We start from the raw sequence: 27,656 nt of genomic DNA on the forward strand, positions 1-27,656 counted from the left end.
CTTAAATTTTTAATAAAATTTTCAAGTGGAACTATTTGGATATGGAAATTTGTTTTAGGGGAGTACTTAAATTATGAATTAAATTTCCTTAATAGTTCTGGATGTATTCCAATGATCTGTTTCATACTGGGTGAGCTGTGGTAGTTTGTGTTTTGCAAAGAATTTGTCCATTTTAACTAAATTGTCACATTTATATGTGTACTGTTATTAGTATTCCTTATCATCTTTTTGATGTCTGTGGGTCTGTATTTGTAGGCTCTATATCATTCTTGTTATTGGTAATTTGTGCCTTCTTTCTTTTTATCTTTGCGTATTTCTACAAGTTTGTAAATTTTATTGATCTTCTCAAAGAACCAGATTTTGTTTCAATAGTTTTCTCCATGTCTTTGTTTTTTATTTCATTGATTTCTGCTTTTATAATTATTATTTCCTTCTTTCTGCTTGCTTTGGGTTTATTTTTCTCTTTTTTCTAGTTTCTTGAGTGGGAGTTTAGATGACTGATTTAAGAATTTTAACTTTTTTCCATGAGAAGCTCTATGATAAACATTTTAAAATTAATTGTTTAAGCTTTCTACTTTCATTTACTTTTAACATTATCTTTTAATTGAAAAAATTTTTTAATTTTTATCTTTACTGAGGTAACATCATATATATTTAAGATGTACAACTTGATGTTTAATGCACATATACATTGTGAAATAATCACCGCAATCAAGGTAATTAACGTATCACCTCACACAGTTATCTTTTTTTGGTGATGAGACCATTTAGGATCTACCTACTTAGCATCCTTGCCTAGTACTGGAGGTCAGAGGGAAAGCTTTTGGTTTTTCCCACTGATTATGATGTTAACTGTGGGCTTTTATATACAGCATTTAAGTGTTGATGTAAGTTCCTTGCACACTTATTTTTTTGAGAATTTTTATCACGAATAGATGTTGAACTTTGTCAGATGCTTTTTCTGTGTCTTTTAAGATGATCATGTGGTTTTTCTTCTTTTGTTCTATTAATGTGATGTATCACATTGATTGATTTGCATATATTGAACCATCCTTGCATCCCAGGGAATTCTCACTTGGTCATGGTGTATGTAATGTGCTTTTGAATTCTGCTGCTAGTATTTTATTGAGGACTTTGCATCTGTGTTCATCAGAGATATTGGCCTATAGTTTTCTTCTCTTGTGCTGTCTTTGCCTGTCTTTGGTATTGGGATGATGCTGACCTCATAAAATGATTTTGAAAGTTTTCCCTCTTCTAGTTTTTGAAAACTCAGAAGAACTAATATTAATTCTTCTTTGAATGTTTGTTAGAATTCTCCAGTGAAGCTTCCTGGACCTGGAATTGTCTTTCTTGGGAAGTTTTTTATTACTAATTCAGTCTTCTTATTTGTTGTTGGTCTGTTCAAGCTTTCCAAAATTTTACTCTCTTCTAATGTGACTTCTCTTTGGTGACATATATTTCCTTCTCAGCAGTGTTCTAGCCATGTAACACAAATTTTGACATATTACGTCTTCAATTTCATTTAATTAAATGTATTTTCTGAAATTTCCCTTGAGACTTCCTTTTTGATCCATGGATTATTTGGAAGTATATTTTTTAGTTTTCAGGTGTTTAGGGATTTCCTAAACTGACTTAGCTTGATTTTTATGGTCAGGGAACATATTCTTTATGTTTTCACTTATTTTAAATTTGTGGAGGTTTGATTTACAGCCCAGCATGTAGCTTATCTTTGTATATGTTTTTTAGGCCTTGAAAAGAATACATATTCTGCTATTATTGGGTGCACTATTCTATAAATGTGGCTTACTTGAACAATTTTTAGAACTCCATTTTGATTTATCTGTTGTTTTTGAATGTATCTCTGTATAGCTTTTTTAATGGTTGCACTAGTGATTACATTATATATGTATATGTAACTTAGAGTCCACTGGTATATAATTTTCCCAGTTTGAATGCAGTGTACAAATATTACCTCCTTTCACCTTTCCCCATTTATAATATAATTGATTCCGAATATTTATTCTGCATTCATTTAGTATCACATCAGGCAGTGTTATAATTTTGCTTCAACCACCACCAATAATTTAGAAGTCTCAAGAAGAAAAGGAAATTCTGTTTTATCTATCAATATTTTTGCATACTGTATTCTTTATTCTTTCCTGATATTTCAAAATTCCTTCTTCTATCATTTCTTTTCTGTTTACAGAGCTTCCATTAGCCATTCTTACATCTCTGTGATGAATTCTCTTAATTTTCTTTTATCTGAGATTGTCTTGATTTCCCCTTCAATTCTGACAGATATTTTTTGCTGGATGTAGGATGTTGGATTGGCAGTTCTTTATTTTCAGAATTTGAAAAGTGTGTCAATTCCTCTGGCCTCCATGATTTTGGATGAAAAATCCACTGTCATTCATATTGCTTTTCTCTTGTAGGTAAGGTATTGCTTTTCCCTTGCTCCTTTCAATGTTTTCTCTTTGTCTTTAGTGTTCAGAAGTTTGACTATAATGTGTCTAGACATGGATTTCTGTTGGTTTTTCTTGTTTAAACTTTGTTCAGTTTCTTGAACCTATAGTTTTATTATCTGCCAATTTGCGGAACTTTTCACCCATTATTTATTAATTTTTAAGCACCTCCCTCTTTGTCCTTTCTGAGATTCTAATGACTCAAATGTTAAATCTTTTGTTGTACTTCCACATATCTCTAGAGTTCTGTTATTTTTTCATCCTATTTTTTCTCTGTTAATCAGAATGACAAGTTGCTATTTTTCTGTCTTTCAGTTCATTGATTCTTCCCTTTGTCCTCTGCATTCTGCTGTTGAGCCCATCCATTAAAGTTTGTAAAAAATCTGTATTTTTGTTGTTATTTTTGGGTTTTACTTCAGTTATATTTTTCAGCACTAAAACGTACATTTGATTCTTCTTTATATCTCCTATTTATCTGATGAGACTTTGTATTTATTGACTTAGGCTCCCTATTCATTCATTTCAGATATCTTGTTAGTTGGTAGTTGGTAAAGCATTTTTATGATGGCTGCCTTAAAGTCTTTGTTAAATAGTTCTAACATCTCTGTCATCTCACTGTTAGCATCTGTTGTTTGTTTTCTTTAATTCAGCTTGAGATCTTCCTGATTCCTTGTAGGAGTCTATATTATGAGATTACAGTTCTTATTTTTTTCAGTTCCATAAATATTTATTTGTTGCTTCACAGTAGCTTTCTTTCAATATAATTCATATGCCTATACAATTCACCCATTTAAAATATACACTTCAGTGGTTTTTAGCATATGCAGATATATGTAACCATCACGACAATTTTATAACATTTTCAAAATCTCAAAACAATACATACTAGTAGTTATCACTCCTCTCTCTGCCATCTCTCCATTCCTAAGCAACCACTAGCCTATTTTCTTTCTCTATGGGTGTAACTGGAATTATATAATAAATTGTCTTTTGAAACTGACTTCTTTCAATCAGACTAATGTTTTTAAGGTTCATCCATGTTGTGGCTGTGTCAATACTGAATGGCTGAATAATATTCCATTGTATGGGTGTGCCACATTTTGTTTTTCCATCATCAGTTGGTGAATATTTTGTTGCTTCGATCTTTTGGATATTATGAATAATCCTACAATACACAACCAACTACATGTTTTAGACATATGTTTTCATTTACCTGAGGTATATACCTGGTAGTGGAATTAATGGGTCATAGACCAGTCATCTGAGGAACAATCAGACTGTTTTGAAAAGTGGCTATAACATTTGGTATTCCCACCAGAGGGTAGGAGATTTCCAATTTACCCACATCCTTGTCAAAACTTGCTACTATATATTTTTTTGAAATCTAGCCATCATACTAGATTGATTATCTCATTGTGGATTTTATTTGCATTCCCCCAATGACAAAGTCAAGCATTTTTTTCACATGTTTATTGGCCACTTGTGTATCTTCCTTGGAGAAATGTCTACTTATACCTTTTATACACTTAAATTGGGTGATTTTTCTTTTTACTATTGATTTGTAACAATTCCTTATATTTTACAGATACAATTTCCTTATCAAATATATGATTTACAAACATTTTCTAACATTTTGTGGGTTGTCTTTTTGTTTTCCTGATAGTACCCTTTGAATCACAACAATTTTTTTAGTAAAGTCCAATTTATTAATTTTGTTGTTTGTGCTTTTATTATAAAATCTAAATCTGACCACCAAAACTGAAATTTAAAAAAAGATTTACCCCTGAGTTTTCTCCTAGGGCTTTTATAGTTTTAGCTCTTACACTTTTGTCTTTATTTCATTTACCTTAAGTTTTGTATAGCTTTGTGGTAAGGGTCTCACTTCATTCTTTTACATGTGGCTATCTAGTTTCCTAGCACCATTTGTTATAGAGACTATTCTTTCCTCATTGAATGTTTTTGGCAACTTTGTAAAAAACCTATTGACCACAGACACATGATTTTATTTTTAGACTGTCAATTCTATACCACTGATTACATATGTCTCCTTATGCCAGTGCCACAATGTCTTGTTTAGTGTCACTTTATGGAAAGTTTTGAAATCAGAAAGTGTGAATCTTCCCATTTTTTCTTCTTTTTCAAGATTATTTTGGCTGTTTGGGGTTCCTTGTAATTCTATATAAACTTGAGGATTGCCTTTTCCATTCATACAAAACTGTCCATTGGAATTTGATAGAGATTGAGTTAAATATGTGGATTGTTTGGGGTAGTATTTATTTCTTAACAGTATTACGTCTTCTTAGCCATAATTACAGGATGTCTTTCCATTAGTTTAGGTCTTTTCAAATTTCTTTCAACAATGTTTTGTAGTTTTCAATGTATAAGTCTTTCATCTTCTTGGTCAAATTTGTTCCTAGGTTCTTTTGAATGCTGTTGTAAATGCAATTGCCTTCTTAATTTCCTTTCTGTATTGTTCACTGCTGGTGTATAGGAACACAACTGATTTATATGTGTTGATCTTGTAGCTTGCAACCTTGTTGAATTCATTAATTAGTTTTAGTTGTTTACTTATGCATTCTTTGGTATTTTCTATTGTAGGATCATGCCATCTTTGAACAGAGATAGTTTTCCTTTTTCCTTTCCAATTTGATGCCTTTTATTTATGTTCCTTGTCTAGAATTTCTAGTACAATGCTAACTATATGTGGTCAGAGTGGATACTGTTGTCTTGTTCCTGATATTAGGGGGAAAACATCTGGCTTTTCACCATTAAGTATGATGTTAGCTGTGTTGGGGGTTTTTTACTTTAGGTTTTTTTTTTGGTGTGTGTGGATTCTGTTCATCAGTTTGAGGAGGTTCTCTTACCTAGTTTGCTAAGCATTTTCTTTTTTCATGAAATTTTATTATATTTTGTCACATATTTTTCTGTGTCTACCATTTCTTTCTTTCTGCTTGCTTTAGGCTGTTTGCTCTTATTTTTCCAGTGTTTTAAAGTGGAAAGTTAGGACATTGATTTAAGATATTTCTTTTCTTCTTAATATAAACTTTTACTGCTATGAATTTTCCTCTATGATCTACTTTACTTACCACCTATATATTTTGGTATATTGTGCCTTTATATTTATTCATCTCTTGTATTCCTTTTTGAGTAAGGGAATACTTCTTTAACCCCCTGCTTGTTTAGGAGTGTGTGGCTTAATTTATACTTATTTTTGAGTTTATAAAATTTCTTTCTGTTAATTGATTTCTAATTTCATTTCATTGTGGTCAGAGAATAAACTTTATATTATATCCTTTTAAATTTAATTAGGTTCTTTTTATGGCCTACCATATGGTCTATCCTGGGGAATGGTTCATGTATACTTGTGAAGAATGTATATTTTGCTGTCTTTGGATGAAGTGTTCTTTAGATGTTTACTATGTCTAATGGTTTATAGGGTTGTTCAAGTCTTCTATTCCCTTGATGATCTTCTGCCTTGTTGTTCTATTCATTATTGAAAATGAGATATTAAAGTTTCCAATTGTTACTGAATTGTTTATTTCTCCCTTCATTTTTCTTTCTTTTGCTTCATATATTTTGATGTTCTGTTATTAATTATATTTATAATTTCATGTGTTTGTGATAGTCACCCTTTTTCATTATAAAATATCCCTCTTTATCTCTAGTTACATTATTTTGTTTAAAGTCTTTTGTTGTCCATTTCAGCTTTCTTGTAGTCATGTTTGCATGATATATATATCTCTTCCAACCTTTACTTTCAATTTGTAACTTTGAATCTAAAAGGTGTCTCCTCTAGACAGCATATAGCTGAATCTTATTTAATTTTTGTCCAATCTGACAATCTTGGCCTTTTGATTGGATTGTTTAGTCCATCCATATTTTATATTATTGATATAGTTGGGTTTATGTCTGTCATTTTACACTTTGTTTTCTGGGTCTCATGCCTTTTTTGTTTCTCTTTTCCTCTTTTACTGCTTTGTTTTGCATTAATTGAATGTATTATAATGTAGTATACATTGCAATAGAATAGGGAAAAGAAATAAAAGGCATAAAGTTTGAAAATGAAGAAATAAAACTAAAATTACTCACAATAAACTCCATTCTGTACATTAAAAATGAAAACATATCCATAGATAAACTATTATAATTAAGATAAAACTTCAACAAGGTCTATGAATACAAAAACCTAACTGTATTTTTATATGCTAACAACATAAATTGTTTATATTATGACTGACTATATTTATAATGTAGCATTTCTTTAATGCTTTTCTTCACTATTTTTTTTTTAGTTATTCCTTATTGGTTGCTCTGAACTTACCATCTACATCTTAACTCATCAGAATCAGCTTTAGATTTGTACTGACTTAATTCCAGTGAAAAAGAGAAATGTTAATCCTATATAGCTTTAATCCATTTCTGCCTTTTAATTGTATTATTGTTATACATATTACATTTACAAATGTTGCAAACCCAACAATACATTTTTATGATTATTCCTTTAGGTAATTTTAAGTATTTTAAATAAGCTGAGAGAAGAAAAAGAGCAAGTATATATTTATAGTTTTTTATGTAACTTTATCATTTTTGTTTCTCTTTATTTGTTCTTATGGATTTGAGTTACTTCTGGATCTATTTCCTTAGCTTTGCTCCTACCTGTGAATGCTTTTTGTGCATGATTGAGGTAGTGGTCATGTTTCATTGCATTCTAATGTGAATATCAAATTGACCCAGTACCATTTATTGAAAATACCATTTCTCTACTGTAGTGTCACCTTTGTCATTAATCAAGTGATCATATTAATTGGTGTTGGGTTTTGGATCTTTTGTTCTGTTCTGTTGTTATTTTTGTCTTTTTATTACATCACTATAGTACTTGATAATTATAGCTTAATGATAACAATTGATATCTGATAATGTAAGACACTCAATTCTGTTCTTCAAAATTGCCTTGAGTATTTTTAGCTCATTACATTTTCATGTGTATTTTAGAATTTTTACTTTATTTCATAAAAAAAAGAATCTTGGTGGGATTTCACCTGACATTGTATTGAATCAATTTGGGAGAAGTCACAGCTTCAGGAGTTTTTCAAACCTTGAAAATGGTGTATCCCTCTATTTACTATGTCTTTAACTTTTCTCAACTGTGTTTTATGGTTTTCTTTGAGGGATCTTTGAACATCTTTCATTAAATTATTTCTAAGTATCTGATACTGTTTAATTCTAAAGCAATTAGTACATAATTTAAAATTTTTGTGTTTAAAAAAAATTGTTGTTAGCATATACACATATAGTTAGGTTTTGTATTCATGGGCCTTGCCTAAATTTTCTTTTTAATTATAATATTTTATCTATGGATATCTTTGCATTTTTAATATACAGAATAGTTTATTGTAATTTTAGTTTTATTTCTTCCTTTTCATAACTAATACTTTTTATTCCTTTTCTTTGTTCTGAAATTTTAGTCTTATTTCTTCCTTTTCAAAACTAATACCTTTTATTTCTTTTCTTTGTTCCATTCCACTTGTTAATACTCATTAAAATGTTGACAAGAAATGGTGATAGTAAACATTCATGGCTCATTTCTGATTTCAGAGCAAAACTAATATAGTGTCTGCTTCAGATTTGCTGTAGCCATCCTTTATCAGATAAGGAAGTTCTCTTCCCTTCTTAATTTGCTAAGTCTTTTTATTCTTAATGGTTATTGCACTTATGAAATGTTTTTTCTACATCTTTTGAGAGGATCATTTGATGTTTCTCCCTTAATTCATAAATGTGGTGAATCACAATGAATGGTTTTCAATGTTAATGCAAATTTATATTCTTGGAAGGAACCCAATTTTGTGATGATACATTATGCTTTTATGTATTGCTGATTCCATTTGGGTTTTATTTTCTCAAGTTTTTTTCTCTATCCACCAGTGCCCATTTATGCTCGGCCTGAAATTTTCTTTGAGGAAAGAATTTTATTTATGGATTTAGTTTCTATAATAGGCAGTGGACAATTCATATTTTCTCTTTCTTCTTGTATCAGTTTTGGTAAGTTGTGTATTCCTGGAGATGTGTTAGCTCATCCAAGTTTTGTAAAGTGTAAGCATAACATTATTCATATTGATGTCAGGGTTCTTGTTCACGAAGCCAAAGAATGAGCTTCACAAACACTCAAGGTAGGAGAGCAAGGAACAAGCTTTTATTTAGAAATAATGTGAAAGGACAGAGCTCCTGGCTCATACCAGGAGGGGACAAGAGAGTCCGGGTCGGTGCGCTTGTCTAGGGGTTTTATAGGTTTTTCGAGAACATGAAAAAAAGCTTAGAAGTGTGGACTTACTAAGTGGTCCTAGGATATTTACAAGTAACTTGATACAAGTAACCTCTGCTCTGTTGATTTCTCCTTGATACCAGCCAGCATCTTGGTCTGGGGGCATATGAAACAAGGCCACCTGCTCAGCCTGACCCCAAGGTGGGCTGAGGTGAGGTATTGTTTGCTAAAGAGTAAGTTAAGTGCAATCTTATCTTTAAGGTTGAATCCTTCTTGCCTTTTACTGTGTTATGGCTGGGCTTGCATGCTAAATTATTTTGCCCAGTTTGCAAAATCACCTCATTAGATCTGAAGGAGGAAAGACAGCACATAGGCCTGGGCCTTTTAGCATGTTAAAATGAATCTTACACATGATTTTAAATGATTAGCATAAAATAAACATGTGCTACTCTTCTTTATCTGAGGGTACACCAACTGATCTCACTGAAGAATGACTCTAGAGCTGAATGTTTAACACAGAGTTTTAGTAGGGGGTTTCCTTGCATGTAGTTACATTTCTCTGCAAATATCCTGCCTTGCTTTTTCTGGAGGCCCTCACCCTACTCTGACTACACCAACAGTCCCTGTCTCAATATGACTTTTTAAATGTTTGTGGGATCTGGAATGATATCTCCTTTTATCTCTCCTGTCCCTGGTAAGTTTGTCTGCTTTCTTTATTTTTTAATCACACTTTCTGGAGCATTTTAAATGTATTTTCCTGGGGCTCAAATTGTTTTCCAAATTTCTTGATTTATATTATTAATTTCTAGGTTTATTTTTTTCTAATAAATACCATTCATGATTTACATATATTCCCACAAGAAGTTTTACCTGTATCAAGTGTGTTTTCATCATTTTCATTTAGTCTAAAATATTTTCTAATTTCTGTAAGATAAATTCTAGCTGAAATAAGCAGGCGACGAGAGGCAACAAAGGGCCAGGCAGTTTATTTGAGCCCAATTCCTGGGTGATGTTCCCTGGTCTGGGTATTACAGGCCGGAGAGGTAACACCCCATCAGGGAGGTGGGGCCTTATAAGGGATTAGGAGGGGGAGGAGTGGGCAAGCTATCCTAGGGGGCGTGGAGAGGTATGATTGGCTAAAGGTGACATAATAGACAACTAGAAACTTTTTCCTTCCAAGAGGGAGGAGGCTGACATCCGGGTCTTAGTTGGCACATCAGAAGGGTGGAATTCAGGAAGAGCTGTCCCCTTTCCATATGGTCTGTTCTTCTTTTATGGTATCTCTCTGTTCTGTTTGCATGTCCTTGTTTTTCCTTCCTCCAGCCTAACAATTTCCCTTTTGATTTCTATTTAACCTATGGGCTACTTAGAATGTTATTTTTTAATTTCTAAATATCTCGGGATTTTCTTTTTGATATTTTCTTGTAGCTGAATTATACAGAAAAATGTAATCTGTATAACTTCAGCCATTTGAAATTATTTTACATTTGTTTCATGTTCCATCATGTAGTAGATTTTAGTAATGGTTCTATTTGTGTATTCTGCATTTTTTAAACATTTGATTAGATCAAGTTTCTGTATTCTTCAAATTTTCTGTATCTTTCTTGTCAGCTTATTCTGTTAGTTACTGAGAGATGAGTTAACACCTTCCTCTATGATTGTAGATTTGCTTGTTTCTCATTTTAGTTCTGTCATTTTATGTATTATATATTTTGAAGCTATTATTTCATGTTTCACATTTAGAACTTACACTTTCCCTGTGTACTGACCCTTTTATCCTTTTGGCACATCCTTCTTTACATAGTAATAATTCTTACCTTAAGGCTACTTCATGAGACAGTTGTATGCCTTCACCAGATTTATTTTAGTTAGTGTTTGTACAGTTTATCTTTTTCCAAATGTTTATTTCCAATTTCTCTGTCCTTATTTTCAAGGGGTGTCTCTTTTAAGCAGCATTTACTTAGGTTTTGCTTTTTGATCCCATTGTGACTCTGCTTATTTTGTATTTAGAGCATTCAGTCCATTTACATTTAATGTAATTAATATTTTTAATTTAAAACCATCTTGATGTTCATTTTCTGTTTGTAATATCTGTTATTTGTTCCTTTTTTTCTTCCTTCAACATATTAGCAACTATTTTAAATTAGTCTGCTTCTCTTCTATTAGCTGAAAGTTACAGATTCTTTTATAATGTTTTTAGTTGGTGCTCTAGAAATTACAACATGCACACTTATTTTATTAGATTTTAATGTAAGTCAATCCCTTTTTCTAAGTTTTTAATTAAAGAGACTTGGCATACTTTATTTCATTTACCCCATCCATCTTCTGCTATTTTTTCACATATTTTAATGCTTTATTTTTTTCAAAACCCTTACATGGCTATAATTGTTATCTTCCAACAGCCAATATTCATTTAGATATCCTAACATAATTATCATTTCCATAGCTTCATAATCATTCCAAAGTTTCATACTTCCATATCATTTTTTCTTTCTACCAAAAAGCTCCTTTAGTATTTTACTTAGTATGGTTCTGCTTAGCAATGCATCTCAGTGTGTGAGGTGAAATATTAATTCATTTTATTGATTAAGAATTTTTATTTAGTTATTTTTCATAGATTCCACACCTCTTGCAATATTCTCCATATTACATTTTTTAAGAGCATTCTACTTTCATTATTTTAAGGTCCATGTCTGATAACTATTATCTGGATACATGTGGGTATGTTTTTATTGTCTACTTTTCTATTGGTCCTTTTTATGGGTATGTCTAGTATTTTCTGCTTGACTACCAAGCTTTTTATATGAAAATTCTCAATTAGAGGCTTCACAAAATGTGATGCTTCTCCAGAAAGAACTTTATTTGTCTTCTGTCATGTTTTTGAGTCAGGGAAGATCACTGTACTGTACTTTGAGGCTGAGTTTCAGCTTTGTAAGACCTGGTCTATTCCCAGTCTACCTTTATCCTGTGGTGCAGCCGATAAGATAGCCCCGCTGAAACCCAGCTCTTGTTGGCTTCTACAAACTGTGACTGGTGGAAGCTTAATCTACCTTCTCTCCCTTGCAGCCCCACACTGCTTATGAATCAGCAGCTTAAATGGGAACATCAGTACAGAAAGCTGGGCTTATTTGTCTTTACTGTCCTATTGCCAGACTCGTGGTCCATTAGGTCCTGGATGCCTTGATGGAGTTGCTCTCCAATTTTTGTCTCTTTAGCCACCTGAGAGTGCCAAAAGCTCTGTTAAGCTTTTCTCCTTTTAGCCACCACTTTCTTCTCAGCTTCTCAGTCTTTTGTGCTATCTGAAAACTTGCAAATATCTCTAGGGTAAAGAAAAAAAAATAACCAACAAGGACAGATATTGGGCACATCTCAGTGATTTTTTTTCTCTACAAACTCGGCTCCTTACATCTTGGCTTTCTTAGTAGTTGTTTGCTATCTTAAAGCAGATTACTCAAACCTAGCTTTTCTAATTGTTCTTAGAAGATAGATCTGCTATGAGCTAGCTCATCATAGCCGGAAGGGGAAGTAGCCTAGAAACACTTATGTGTGTATGTGAGTGTGTCAGCATAGGCGGAGTCTTTATTCATGAGGTTGTGAGTGATCTGACCAACAAATCCTGTAGCTGCTATTTCCCTGGCAGTTGGTCAGAATATATGTTCTTATCTAAAATCATAATTATCATTAAGCTGTGACTTTTTTCTTTCTTTTTCAGAATTTTGTGTCATGTATCGAGAACTACAGAAGAAGAGGACAGGAACTATATGCATCTTTATACAAAGATCATATACAAGTAAGAAACAAAACAGTTCCTTTCTCTACACAGTGGACTGGAATCTACCTTGAATTTGAAACGACAGAATCAGAATGACCTCCGGCTGGAGTTCTAGATTGGCTAAGTCAATGATTGGTCATCAATAACTCAGTCCCACTTGTGTGAACTGTGTGATGGATCTGGACACACACTGTCAGCAGCTGAGGAGAAAGAGAGTGTGTCCACCTCTCAATTACTCATTCATGCATTAGTAAATAGGTATATCACCTTGTGCTGTTGGCTAGGGGCACAATTTTCAACACAGCAGACATGTGCCTTACTCTCAGACAAGTGAGGGAACATAAAGGAGACATACACATTCAACAACTGCACAAGTAAGTAGCTCGTTATTACTTGTGATGAGCAATATACATGGAAAATACAGAAACAGAGAAATTATAATGGAGAACACATTTAATTTGGGCTGATCAGAGGCACCCTCTAGCACAGTGACCTTTAAGTTGAGATCTGCAGAAGGAAGAATATAGGCTAAAGTATTCTGAGGAAGTGTTTTTGGCTGGAAGTGGGGGAGGCATGCATGAAGATCCTTAGTCAGGAGACAGCTGTTTGTCATCAGTTAACTGGAAGAAGTGACTGAATGAGCTGAGCTGGAAAGGGTGGAGGGTGAAGGTGAGGCAGGGCCTGAGCAGACAGGGCTTGCCACCACGGTGGGGATTTTGCTTTTTAATCCTAAACGCAGTGGTTGCCACGATGAGGGCAGGTTTAGATATTAAAAACACCTTTGTGGGTGTGATGTCTGCACCATCTAGGTAAAGAGCACTGGGTGTCATGGCTGTGAGATCTCAATCTGAATCTCAGGTCTTTCACTTCCTAGGCTGTGTGTGAGCCTCAGGGTCCTCATCTCCAAAATGGGATAATCCTGCCTACCTGTGAGATTAAAGAGCAAGTATAGAGCACCTATACTGGCTGGCAGGGAATAGCTGTCCCGTAAGTGGTTATGGAATGGCTAAGAATTTACTCTTTAATTGCTGTTTTTAATGAAAATTTCAAAAAATGCTTGCTAACAATAGAACACAATATACAGTATTAAAACCTTACTAATTATATTACTTACTTTACAATTTCTCTGTTCCAGCACCTGTGCTAGGTTAGGAAAGGCAGAGATTATAGTAGCACTGCTCTGCCTTGAAGGTTCTTAAAATGCAAGAGAGGGCCTAAGAATAAAGAAGTCTCCACAAACAAGGTGATGAGGCAAATACCTCTTAGTAGGATGTCCTACTAGGATGTCCTACTAGGAAGAGAGGAGCAATGGGGTTAAAGAACCATTGGGTGAGACTAGGGTGTGGGGAAGGGTCAAAGAATGGTGGAAACAGTGGTGCCCAAATGGAGGAAATAGAATAGGCTCTGATGAACTTAAGCCAAGCAACTTGGTTAAATTCCATCCTTATAAGTTCCTTTGAGAGCCTATAAAGTGTCCCTGGGAATAGAAATTCTTGGGTTGTGAAGCTTGCAGCCCAGAAACACTTAGTCTAGCAACACAGCCTCTGAGCTATCCTGTGAGTAAACACAGAGGCAATTATCAGACAAAGTACAGGTTTGGGGAGGTGTAGGACATGCTACTGGCACAGCCAGTAGCAGGCATGTCTGGCTTCTCCAACTGCACAAGCTGGCCACTCTTTCACAAACTCTCATCAGTTTGGAGAACTGAGAAATGAGTTAAGAGAAACTGTCACCACAGACACCTATCTCCCCCAACATTGCTGACTGTACTGCACAGCTGGGTGGGTGCCTTGCCAGTTTATTGGGTGTTGTACGTGCCCTTTGGACAGGCCCTTGCACACCCCACCACTTGTATTCACAGACTTCTTTCAAGACTAGCAATATGCCTAATAAATTCAATTGCTACTGGGGGAAAACTAAGATGAATTTTTAGGATTGCATCCTTCACTTATGGCCATCCTCATCACATTTGTTATATTTCAAGGTAGTGGATGTTATGTATCTAAACTCCCCAATCTGCATCCAGTTAACAGTGTGACCATTTCTCCTCCTCTGGTTGAGAGGGCCTGGACAATTTGGTTGTGGTCAGGAGAGATGTGCTCTGTGGTATTTCAAGAGTTTCTGCTGAAATTTACAAGATTGAAAGTTCATATGGGAAGGAGAGAACCTCAGCAGAGGCTCTGAGCCGAGAGGGAACGGATCCAGCCTCCAGAATGTCAGCCTGGCTCATTTTCAGCAATGGGCCTGATGAGGGTTCAGACAGTACTCAAGAAAGTTGTACAGTTTTACTGTTGATTGAGGTATTTTCAATAAAATCAGTACTTTAAGGCTAATTCATAAGGATACTTTCCAAGTGTTTAAACATTTAAGACAGATTATTTCAAAGTTTAAAGGAATGCAGAGGTAATCACCAAAGGGTTCTGGTGCATCTACCCTCCTTTTTTAAAGTTTTTAAACTTTGCCAGTGCAGGCCCTGCTCCACCTCTTTTCCAAAGTAAAGCTCAAATTCTGGAAAGAAATTAAGCTTCTGAAACCTGCCATGTTCTTCAAGGACAGCTTGCCCCAGGTGCACTCAAAGAGGTCCACCGAAGAGGGTGGCAACAATGAGATTCAGGAGTCCTGGCCCACAGGGCTCTCGGTAATAGGTTGTGTAAGACTTCTCTAACTTGGCATTTTGCCCACAACTACAAAGTCACTGGAGATGGAAGGAGCCCACAGCATGAAAAGATAACATTCCTCAGTGCCCTGGAAGTTAACCCACACATTATCATGTCCCATCATTCTATCACCAGCAAATTGGGCAGTTCTAATATTCAGTCTCCCAAATTTCTCATCACTCCAGAGGCAAAAACAGTTGCTGCTCTAGCCCTGTCCACATTCCCGTTTGCCTTTTCCAAACTATATTTGTCCTCTTTTTTGTGGTCCAGTTGCTCTGATCCCACTCTGTTATATCCCCAGACCATCCTGTTCTGATATTGAGTCCTCACATAATCTACAGAAACATCATATTCTGTCTATGCTATTTTTTTTTACAGTCTTTATTGGTTAAAGCTCTTTTCAAGATGGCTGCCACCCCAGAAATGGCCTTTCTTTCAGTATGAGGAGCACTGCTCTGCTGCACTTTCTTTTGGGCTCTTTAGGAGCCAATAGGCTGTTGCCATTTCTTGCTCAGTCTCTATGCACCCAATTAAGATTTTGTCACAGCTCTATCAGATGCCAAGTATCAGAAACTCAACTCAAAATGGCTTAGGCAACAAATGAAATATTTTGTGTTACTGAAAAATCCAGGGGAAGTGTAGGCTTCAAGAGCTGAATCCAGATATTCAAACACTGCTCTTAAGAATCTGTCTCCTCTCTCTTCTCTTTCCCTTGCTCACATACACATGTTCACATAAATATACATACACACATGTATGAGATTATTAATATGTTTGAGGCACCAGAGCATTTGAATGAGAGAGCATTTGAATCTGAGGTAAACTCATGTTCTGCTCTCCAGGTGCATTGTAGAACTAGACAGGGTTCACATAAAGGATGGGGAACCATTTCCTAACTTGTAGAGAAACTTTTTCATTTCCATGCCTGAGTCTGTATCTGCCCTATGTGGCACGTACCCTGATACATATGAAGGTGCCCTGGTTTGGAAGTGGGTGGCCTTGAATGTGTACCCAGAAACCCACCTCTCTGTACTGTCTTCACTGTATGAGCTCCCAAGAGCATCATTCTCAATACAAGGGAATGATACTCACTAGCCTATCCTATAACCACTCTCTGCCCCTCAGATTAGCCAGTCTTGGGTGACACTCAACTTTGAAGCCAGGGCAGAGTCAGCCCCACCAAAGAGCTTGAAATTAGGGAATAGCTGGTTGCCCAGAGGAATACCTCAGTCATCCTACCTAAGAGTTTCTGTTCATCCAAAAATCATAGCTGCCTTTAACATACCAGAATCTCTGCCTCTGAGTGTCTGGTATGGCATTTGGCCCACTTGAGCTTTGGTTTGAACAAGGTCCCTACTTTGTGCGGAAACACAATGTGCAGAGCACCTTGCAGGTTCCAGAACTCAGAGCTCCTGCTGTCAGTCATCTCATATCCTCTGTCCTGGGAAAACTTTGTAGCTTTGCATCATGGACTACCCAGTCATTCATCTCTGAGGGATCTGACCAGTGGCACACACCTGTGTGGCTGCAGATACCCAACATGATGAAGACGCAGGCAGCTGTGAGCCACTAGGTCACACAGATGGGGCCTTGGGGTGGAGGGGGTGCTCTTAAAAGACTAATTCGAAGTCCAGGGTGGACAACCCAACAACCTGGGATTGTTGAACCTCTGTGAAGCTCAGTGTGCTACTACGAACATGTGCTACTACAAAATCTCCAGGGAGCTGAAATATTTTCCCAAAACAAGTGTTCATTTCACATAACCAAATCCCTATAAAAAATGTTTTGGACAGTCATTATTTTCCTGGAGTTCTTTATTAACCAATCAGATTGTTGTTAAAAATGCTGTAACTGTTTTATATATGAATTTAAGAACCGTGGAGAAACAAAATAATCTTGTTTTGAAATAGGATTTGCTTTTTCACAATAATTGTACTAACTGCTTATGCTGGGTAAGGAACCACATAAAATTCTTGCAGATATTGTCTCATTTAATCCTTACATAAACCCATGGTTTTATTATTGTTATAATCTTAACCAATTCGACTGATGGAGAAGCTGAAGCTCCATCAGCTTAAACTGCTTGTGAATAGCAGAAATGTGATGATAACTCAAGTTTCAACCGACACCAAAGACGACATGCTAAGCACTGGATTATCTGCTATATTTTCCTGGGAGTTTTTAAGTTCTGAAAATGATTTACCTATTCAAAATGTCCCAGATTTGCAGGGCCTAGATCTAAGTCTGCCAGTCTTTGAAGTAATAGTGGCAGAAGTCATGAGTTGATACCATGATAGAAGGCCCCCAGGAAAGGGATCCAGCATGCAGGTTTCAGCGAAGGCTGTGGAAGCAGACAGCTGGGTTTAAATCTTGCCTTGGTGACCAGGTGGTCCTCAGAGAAGCTACTTCTTCTCTCCTAGAATTGGTTTCTTCATGAGGATGATGGAAATTATTTACAAATGCCAAGTTTCACTGGGTAGAGGAAATGAGACACAGCGGGTGAGGGGCTCAGCCTGATGCATGAAAATAAGTTACTTTTTTCTTTATGCTAAGATATGTGCTTATTGTCATTAATACTTTCACCTCTCAGTTCTCTGAAAAATTAAAATTTAGGGCAAATACCATCAAATAGTTGAATAATTGCAAAGATTCACCCTGCAGGCAAAGTTGATTCTGCATTCCAAGCTGAACTGAAATGTTTCCTTGACAGGTAATGTCTGAAACAAAAGCAGTTTTAAGGGTGTCGACATATTTTATAAAAAGTTTGCATTATACTTTAGCAGAAGATGTTAACACTCAAGTGCCACCTATGCAAACTATGAGGATTTCATAGATATTACATGAGATTATTTTCATTGGTATCACAGGTTTTAGCTTCTATGAATATTCTAGAATCCTATGACATTAGGATTTGAAAGACCCTTCAACATGATCTAGTCTAAACCTCTCATTTAACATTTGGAGTCTGCGGTATAGAGACAGGAGTGACTTCCTCAACTCTGCCGTCATTGTGGGCATGTCTGCTAATTCCCACACCTCCAGTCCAGACACTGGAAGGAATATTGTCAGAATTGCATTTGAAGGGTGGGGGCTCTGGTGAGAGTCTGTGTCCAATTTATAAAATAGCTGTCCAATGACCCCTGACAATAGTGTCAGGAACTTTGGGATCTGTTGCTCTCAGGGCAGCACCCAGCAATCATGCGGCTCTGAAGGCCCAAAGGCAATGGTTTTCTCCTCCCCCAACCTGGATTAAGTGGTCTCAAAGGTGAGGACCCAATTTCTTCCCCTGGCCTGGTCCTGGCTCCAGGGAGTATATACCCACCCTGAGGATGCTCGGAGCTGCCTATATAGAGCTCAAACAATTACGGGGGTGTCTTGGTCTGTCCAGCCAAGAGGTTTGGGCCCAGGCCCATGAGGAAATGTGTCTAGGGGTGACACTGTGCTTCTGATCTCCAGAGGCGGAGATGTGGCAACATCAAGGCTGCCAACGCCTGGGCTAGGATCCAGGAGGAGCTTTTTGGGGAGCTGGGCTTGTGGGGCCAGCCAGCAGAAGCCACACCCTGCTCCCAGTGGGAACTGGACTGGAGAGAAGGACCCGCTCGCATGAGGAAGCGTATCAGACGCTTGTCTCCACTGAAGGCCCTGAGTCCAGGAAGGCTCAAGGTAAGAGTTAGATGCAGTGGGACAGTAGTGCTTTGAGACAAGGAGTATGTAGGGAAGTGTCGCCATAGTTTTTCCATCTCATGCTGCTTTCACCAGGTGTGCTGTGGCCTGGGCAGGTAGCAGAGAGAATGTGTGTGGTTAAGTGTGGGAGAGCTGTAATTTATTCTTGATGCCATTTAACAGAAAAGAAGAATCACTGCCCCTCCCACATACATAGAAGGGCTACTATAACTACAGCCTTAATGAATGAATAAATGAGTGAGCAAATGAAAAGCGAGTGGTTCATATCTACACCACAGACCCAGTACCACACTGACATGCACAGAAGTCCAGTGTTTGGAAAGAGCCACGTGATGGCCATTGTCTGTTTGCACCCAGGTATTTGTCATGGAGCAGTCTTAACCAGCGCCTCTGTGCACATTACCATCCAAGCAAATCCTGTAACAAGCTTTATGAAGGAAATATCTTGAACTCAGTTATTATTGCAAGTTCGAGCTAGTGACCCACTTAGTCCAAGCAACAGAATCTGGGCAGTCCCTGGGAGTTCGCCGTAATGAAGCTTGAACTCTGGATTGTCAGACTCACATTTTTGCCTTTTAAAGGCATGGGGAACCAGCTGGATTGGGAGTGGATATAGAAAAATCTGTTAGTAGTCTTTCATATCCTCATGAAACAATCCTAATTTCAGATATTCTGAAAAGCAGCCTTCCAAACACTGGAACGCAAGACATTTCCTTCCATGTTCCTCTCAAGTTACAATGCCGGGTTTAGTCTTTCATCAGTAACCTCAGAATCTTTTGTCCATGTTAAATACTTTATAAAACCTAATGAAAAAATTACATTTCATTTATTCAGTAGACACTTGAATTTTTAATATTGTCAATTAATATCCAGTGGCATATCCTGTTTTTCCCTCAATACCTTTCTGTATTAGAGACAGGAAAAATAAGTAGCCTGCCCACTTTGCTGGTGGCAAATCTGTGACTGTGAAACCTGGTCTTTGGGTCCATCTCCAGACCATGTTTCTGGTCTTCTCTCTGGGTTGGCCCATGCCACAGACATCCAGGATGCCATGTAATCCTTTTTGGCATCATCTTTGGTAATTACTGTAAGTCTACTTAATGGAAGATTGTGGGTTTTTTTCCCCTTTGACTCAGGAACATTGATACTTGCATTTTATTATGGTCCTTTAGGACTTAGTATTTCTCTCCCCTTCCTTCTGAGACTTGAGTATATCCGTGATTTGAAGGGATCAAAGTGTGTCTATTTGTAAATCTGTGGAAGTAATAGCCAGGATTTAATTTCTCTTTTCTCTGGTTTCATTGCAGGAAAGCCAAGACAGAAATGGTGATGTTTCTCAAACACATGCTGAAAACCAAGGTATTCAGTTTATCAGCTTATCTGTTTTTCATTTAATAATTAAACCAATTCTTGGCTTTATTTAATATAGTCTTAAAGATACAAAATTAATATTTTTTGAGGAAGAAAATGTTGCAAGTCTAGATAGACAGTGCTAAGACTGTTCATTACTGTGCTCTCCAGAGAGAAGAGGAAACTCTTCCATACCTAGACACTTGATCAGAGGAAAATTTTTATATTATGGTTGCAACAATAATAGTTCAGGGGAAGTATCTTGTCAATTTGCTATATCAGGAAAATCTTAAAAGTGCCCCCAAACACAGCAGACACGTCCTCAGCTTGTGGCACAAAACGCACAGAAGGAAAATAAAATGGATAGAATAGATATTTAATACTTTTCTACACTAAACTCTCTCATTATGAAAATGATGGATACAATAGTTATTATTATTTCCCATACTGAAAAAAATACTTTTAATCCTTTTTTGTGTCTATGCTTATTCTTTGTATGATTCTCATGGAGGAATTTGGGTGAGTTGATTTGCTGAATATCCTAGGTTATTTTCAGAGGTCATTTTGGCATGAATACATCCAAATGGACACAAAAATGCACACAAAGACACACACTTAGTATTTCTGATTTTGTACATTTCTACCAGACTCTGCCTTTTTGCTTCAGATGTTCCCTGTCTGAGTTTCATTGTCTCCTAGGCTGCAACCAGTGTGATATCCTTAACCACGTGACAGCGTCTTTGCGCTGACCAAATTTGTCTCATTTAGCAACTTGGGACCTAATTTTGCATTAATCTTGCTATTTTGCCAGTCTACAGTAACAAAGTGCAGATGTGAGGATCCTGGGCTGTGACAGCAGGGTGGTCTTGTCTCTCTGTCTCTCTGTCTCTCTCTCTGTCTCTCAAGATAAGATACAGAACTAAATAAACCAAACTGAACAGTGAGGGCAAATAGCCCAGAGCTTAACAGATCAGACTCTGTACTCAAAGGCACTTGGTTCAGATTCTGCTTCTAGTTCTCAGTAGCCATGTGACCTTCAGCAAAGTAATTAGGTTCTTTCAGTTTTGCCATTTGTGAAGTGAGGATGAATGAGATCAACTGTCTAACCTAGATAGGACTATAGGAAACAATATCATCAAACGCGTCCAGAGGAAATGCTTCCTAATGGGAGCTGGTATCACTGCCGCTGCCTTGGGTCACCGGTGATATTTGTTTTATCTCACACAGTGTCATGGGTTTTCCAAGTTGTTTTCTTTTATTGTTTACAATAAGAGGATAGTAAAAAAAAAACAAAAACCCATAATTAGAAAAGCTCCTACTCTTTTAAAGGAGTGAACAAAGATCAGAAAAAGCAAATCCTGGATGACCTTCTAGGGAACTGCTTTGCTGATGTTTGAGGGTGAGTTCTGAGATGTCTCACTGTGGTCACTAGAGAGCTTCAGGGCAGCCAGGCCTGGGCACACTTTCCTGAATGAAACAGCCTAAAAGGGTCACCAGAGGATCAGAGGGGTGGTGATCACTTTCAGAAACAGTGAGGGTCACACTGAGGCCACACAATTCCTGCCTGCCCTGAAACCTTGCAGTCCCCCTGGGTGACTCAGGCCAGGCCGTGCACCATCCCTCCTGATGTCAGGTGGCTCATGCCAATGACGGGTGTTCCTTTATGCTGCTGCAGATGAGCTGACATCAAAGGATGAGAGCAAGACAGATGAGGTGGGGGTGGACTGCACCCAGCTGACCTTCTTCCCTGCTTTACATGAGAGTCTGCACTCCGAAGATTTCTTGGAACTGTGTCGGGAAAGACAAGTGATTTTGCAGGAGTTTGTTGATCATGAAAAGGTAACACAGCTCATTGCAATCATTCTTTAAAGATTTTCAGACAGGAGAGAACTACAGTTTTGTCACTCGCATGAGAGATATCTCCCTTCACTATGAAAAAATCAATGAGCAAAACGGATTATGCATACTCCTAAATTTGTGGGCTCAGAGCAAGCGTACAGATGCAATCTCACACACCCTGCATGAAAATGTTTAAAAGATATAAATCAAGCTAATAAGCTGTTCGATGAAATGTGCTCTAACTTCCTACACTGACCTTTATAATACCTGAAAGACCAGTTTCAAATTTAGAATTCTTGACCACCTTGTAGTTAGCATCTTGGCCCCTTGCCTGAGGCCTGATCATCTTGAAGGGATCCATTCCACACCTTGAGGGTCCCTGGACAGATGTATGGTGTGGAAGATGAAGGACATGCCTTGGAGTAAAACAGATCTGTGCTCAAATCCCAACTTGACCACTAAGTGTTATGTTATCTGACCTTTGTGAGCCTCAGTTTTCTTATCTTTAATATGGACTGTATTGCAACCATTCCACACAATTCTTGCAATATATGATATGCATAAATGAGATAATGAAAGCGAAGAGAAGGCTGAGAGCTGCACACATGTGAGGTAGCTCATCAAGACTAATTCTTTTCCTTTTCCAGAGAGTGAGTGGTCTAAGAGCTGGGTGGATCTCTGAGTCTCATGGATTAACTTTTCTTTGCTGTGTGGGATGTAAGTGAAGGAGATGTCCCAGCAAAACAAACAAAGGCATAGGGAGGGGTGGCTGGCAGGCCACACAGGAATGACACGAATGACACAGAGATGGAAGCATGGAAGCCGAGGACTAGTCTGGCTGTAGGGGAGATAACGGTGATAAGTGCCACAGAGTGAGCAGGCTGGGTTTCCAGGGCCGATGACAAGCTCAGGGAGCCTCTGATAGGCATGCACAAGGTGCAGTAATGGAAGCATGTCCTTCCCTGGGGGCAGATTCCTTGCAGAGACTCCCAGAGGGTGGTCAGCTGGGATTTGCTCCTGCCAGAGCTTGGATAGAAAGGCTGGCTTGATGAGCACTGGCCAAATGGACTGCGTCAGAACTTATAGCAAGTCACCTAGCTGCTTGCAGATTTGGGTAAGAACTCAAGCAACACAGTCCTGTAACAACATTGTCCTTCTTATGCCTGCTTAACCCAAAGTTTTCAGGCATAGAGTACATTTGTAAGGCCCCATCACACCTCACCACCACAACTTCCCTCATGCTGGCTGACTACTGCAATACCCTGCCCAGATTCCTGGCAGCTGACTCTCTGAAGCCGATCTTGACCATTCCTCTCTCTGAGACCTGGAGTACCGGTCTTTCCCTCATCCCTGTCTCCACTGGCCCCCAAATCACTTCCTACCCTTGCTGCTGTTACACAGGCTAACAATCACCACCTCACCTGTCTGCCTCTCTTACTGCACTGATGCTTCTTCATGGAGGGGTCGCCAGGTGCCTAGCCCTAGGCATGCCTGGAGTGGCCGTTCAGTAAACACTGATGAATGAAGATTTGTTAAATTCATGTTCATTTCATTTTGATTATGGAAGTAATGTATGTCTACTCTGTGAAATTGTAAAAAATGGATATCAAACATATATATACATGTACATAGACACATGTATGTATTTGTATACATGTCTGTATATGGTCATAATATCCAGTTGTTGAGGACTAACAGCTGATAACAGCTGAGAATATATCAATACAAAAATATAAGGATATCTAAGAACAATATACAATATGTTCTTATAGGTGAATGGATATTTAATAAACCTCTAGTTAACTGAGGAAATAGCTAAGTGATCAATTCTTTCTTCCCATAAAAACTTTTCTTTGCCTTATGCCCTTAAAATATTACACAAAGCAGTGATTCCCAGTAAGGGGCAATTTGACCTGCCCCCAGGCATTTGCCAGTGTCTGAAGACCTTTTCACTTGTCATGGGTTGATGGGGAGGATGCTATTGGCATCTGGTGGGCAGAGGCCCGGGATGCTGCTGAACATCCCATAATGCTCAGGACAGCCCTACCCTCCACCAGAAAGGGATTATTGGCCCAAAATGTCTATGGTGCCAAGGTAAGAAACCTGATATTAAGGATGCATATTAAACAGTCATCAAGTCCCAGCCATCCCTTCCAACTTTTCCTGACAGGGCAAGGAAATATTGGATTATATGTCATCTCCATATTGGTTCTTTTCATCATTTTGATAAGAAGAGATCAACGGCAATGCTTTGGTTTTTATTTCCTATACAAATTTTCTATTGCTGCTATGACAAATTATTGCCACACACTTAGTCACTTAAAACAACACATTTACTGTCTCAAGTCCAGGCACAACAGAGCTCAGCTGATTCTCTGCTTAGAGTCACACAGGGCTGAAATTAACATGTTGGCAAGGCTGCATTTCTTTCTAGAGGTTCTGGAAATGAATCCATTTCCAAGTTTATTCAGGCATTGGTAGAACTCAGTTCCACACTTCTGTAGGACTGAGGCTCCTGTCTCTTTGTTGGCTGCTGGATGGCTGTCACTTACTTCTAGGAGCCACCTGCATCCCTTGTCACATGCTCCCCCTACCCTCATTCCATCATCAAAGCCAGCCACAGCAGCCCAAACCCTTCTCGCCCTTCTACTCTCTGAATCCCTTCTTCCTCACCTCCCCTCTGCCCCCCTCTCCCACCCACTCCTCCATCTTCCTCCTCTGTGGCCAACGGCTCATGGGATCACATTGGACCTACCAGATAATCCAGGATAATCTGTTTTAAGGTCTGCTGACTCATTACCTCAATTTCATCTGCAAAGTCTCTTCAAGCAGCACCTAGCTTAGTGTTTGGTGGGATTGCCATGGATGAGGCTTTTGAGGGGTATCTTTAGAATACTGCCTGCCACATTTAGTCTCACTCAGGGCCAATATCCCACCTAATCCATGGCCTCACCTTCCAAGGAGAGCTTCTGCAGATGGCCTAGCTCCCATATACTTCCCCGGTGTCTTGTACTTAAACTTCAGTCTGTCTTGTCTCCATGTTGCACAGTGGGAATCTGTCAGAAGCACCACATGTAGCTTGTTGTGGTACAGAATCTCCAGGCTGTGCAGACAGGAGCAGCATGCAGAACGCAGCAGGGGCTGAGAACAGGAGCTGTTCCTTTTCTGCTTAATACTTGGTGTCCCCTTGCCTGCCAGGAGGGGCCAGCCCAAGGGTGGGAGGCCCTACTGGCTCCCAGGAACAGCTCCAAGATCAAGGTGATTCTAAACATTATCTGGACATTTGTACTTAGCACGAGTTGTTTTGATTCATTTTGTTGGGTTGTGCTTATTGCCTCTGGTTTCATGATAAATTGTGGGAGAAGTTGTTTCCTGATTCAGCCTGAATTTCTCCTGGGTCATGCCACCAAACTACCAGACCACCTGCTCCCAGAAGAAGAGTGGCCAGGGCCACGTTGGGGGGACTCCCTGTGGGTGGGGTGGGGGGAGACTCCAGGCAGAACCTGGTACAGACCCCACCCACCAATCCCATCCCCACCACTTACAGGTCCAATGACTTCAGGTAGTAATGGAGCTACTTCTGACTTCATTTCCTTTATCTTTTAAACAGGTTATGTTCCTTGACTCGCCAGTTTGTGTCAAAGATCAAACAGGTGCTGTGTGTTGCTCCCCAGAACTCTGTGCTTGGCTCAGGGGCAGCCCTTGGTGGGTTGTATCTGTTCCAGTCCCTGTGGCCATTGTTCTTCCTTTAATAGCACATTAGGGTGTGTTCTCCTGCTCCAAGAAGAAGGGGAGTGGGGTATGTACCCTGGTACCTAAGCTGTGGCTCTGAGGAAGTAGGGGCCTATCAGTACAAACCATGAAGAGCTCTGAGTTCTGATTCAAAACTGCAGTGGCCCCAGAGCAACCTGGCCTCTGGTACAAAAGAGCAGCCAGGGTGGGGAAGTGCTGTGGTGAGTGCTTGGCAGAATGGCAGACTCAAGGGGCCTGAGTGGGTCTATGTCCTGCCAGGATGGTGGAAGATGAGACAGGGTCAGAGAAGAACCCAGGAGAACCCTGACCTGCTGGGATGGAGCCCCCTAGGAGACCAGCAGCCTTACAAAATGCAAAGTTTTGTGGGAAAGAGAGAAGTCGCTGGGTTTGGGACCTGGATCACGGCATAGTGAAGTGGAAGGCCCCTGGATTGAAAGCGCGAGGCAGGGAGGAGGAAGAGGAAGCAGGCCCCAGAACCCAAGGACAGGAGCCCCGGGCCAGCAGAGTGGAGCCAGGTCTAGACTAGAGAGCTCTCTGCGGAGTGGCCGCGGCTGCTGATGGGGCTGATGGGGCTACGGGGCCCGGCCCTCTCCACTCCTCACACCTCCAGCAGCCAGATCCTGGCAGCCCCTGCACATCTGCTTCCCACACCCCTCAGCTGGAAGCCTCTCCCCAGCGCCCTCATGCTCCTAGCCCTGGGCATCCCACAGCACTCTCCTCACTTGCTGCCCTCATCCTCCTTATTACATGGCTCCCTAATTATTTCTAAGTCTGCCTGTGATTTTTTCAAGGGTAGGGATGGGCTTAGATTTATCCTTGTCTCTCCCTTTCCTGACACATGGCATTTGTGCTCTGGAAAGACCTGCTGAGCCAGAGAGTGCAGCTGTGTCAGGAGGCCATCGACAGGGACCTGGCAGGTGTGCAGAGGAGCAGGGTGGGCTCAGGCCATGGGCAGCCCACCTGCAGCTGTGACCCGCTGCTCTCGGATGCCTCAGGACCTGGCCTGAGGGGTGGTGGGAGCCCTCTGGGAACAGGTGGGGCATGGCTGAGCAGGGGCTAACTGGCTGGCTGGGAAATTTACCACCACCAGGGAGGCAAATGCCAACAGTTTGTACCCAAGAGGATGGCTTGGCATAGGACAAGTGCTCAGCCTGGACTCAGAGGCTCATCCTGCAGTTTATCGCTGTCATTGGCAGACATGTTAATAGCTGGACATCTGGAGCACACACCCTCTCATCTAGTGGCACCACAGCCCTGCAGGGAAGGCTTTATCATTTCCCTTTTGAAGATGGCAAAAACAGAGCCTAGTGTGGCTACTAGCTGGAATTGGTGGGATTTGATCTCAGATCTGTCTTACTCTAAGTTTGTGTGGCTTGTGTGACTTTTCCCCTCTCTCCACTATCTCCTAACTCACTGTGTTAGGCAAGTTCCACTAAGCTCTCCACCACCCTGTCCTCAGCAGCCTTTCCACATCGAGGCTTAGAGATGGTGGCTCCAGGTGCCCCCACCATGCAGCCCTCCAGGTCCCTCATCACCCAGGGTGTCTCTGCCTGGGACACAGCATGCTAAGACTGTGCCAACCCACCCACCTGCACTTGCCTAGCCCCTGGCAAGTTGAGGACACATTTTTGCACTGACACTTGAACCAAGAATGTGTTCAAGCAAAGATACAGACAAATTTTCCACAGCAGGTGTGTGACCATGTGTGTGTGTGTGTGTGTGTGACTGTGTGTATGTGTGTGTGTGTGTGTGTGTGTGTGTGTGTGTGTGTATACAAGAGGGTATTCTCTGCATTTCTCCAGCTGGTATTTTTTGCCTCTGATCAGACATTTTGTAGCAAGTATTGAGTGGAAGCTGGGAATTCCCTAATTCACATGTGT

At 39.2% G+C, this 27,656-nt stretch overlaps 1 protein-coding gene across 9 annotated transcripts in view; it reads left to right on the forward strand.

Moving 5' to 3' along the window:
• The window catches only part of WDFY4 (WDFY family member 4), a 314,583-nt gene that overhangs the window by 178,274 nt on the left and 108,653 nt on the right, over positions 1 to 27,656 (forward strand). For all 9 annotated transcript variants that reach the window (XM_057505763.1, XM_036916603.2, XM_036916599.2 and 6 more), the window contains 4 exons: positions 12,434 to 12,511; positions 18,607 to 18,813; positions 20,142 to 20,193; positions 21,860 to 22,023. In XM_057505763.1, the coding sequence (XP_057361746.1) occupies positions 12,434 to 12,511; positions 18,607 to 18,813; positions 20,142 to 20,193; positions 21,860 to 22,023 (501 nt within the window). The remainder of the gene's footprint in view (positions 1 to 12,433; positions 12,512 to 18,606; positions 18,814 to 20,141; positions 20,194 to 21,859; positions 22,024 to 27,656) is intronic.

This window comes from Manis pentadactyla, chromosome 8, assembly GCF_030020395.1.
Source record: "Manis pentadactyla isolate mManPen7 chromosome 8, mManPen7.hap1, whole genome shotgun sequence".
Classification (NCBI taxonomy): Eukaryota; Metazoa; Chordata; class Mammalia; order Pholidota; family Manidae; genus Manis; species Manis pentadactyla.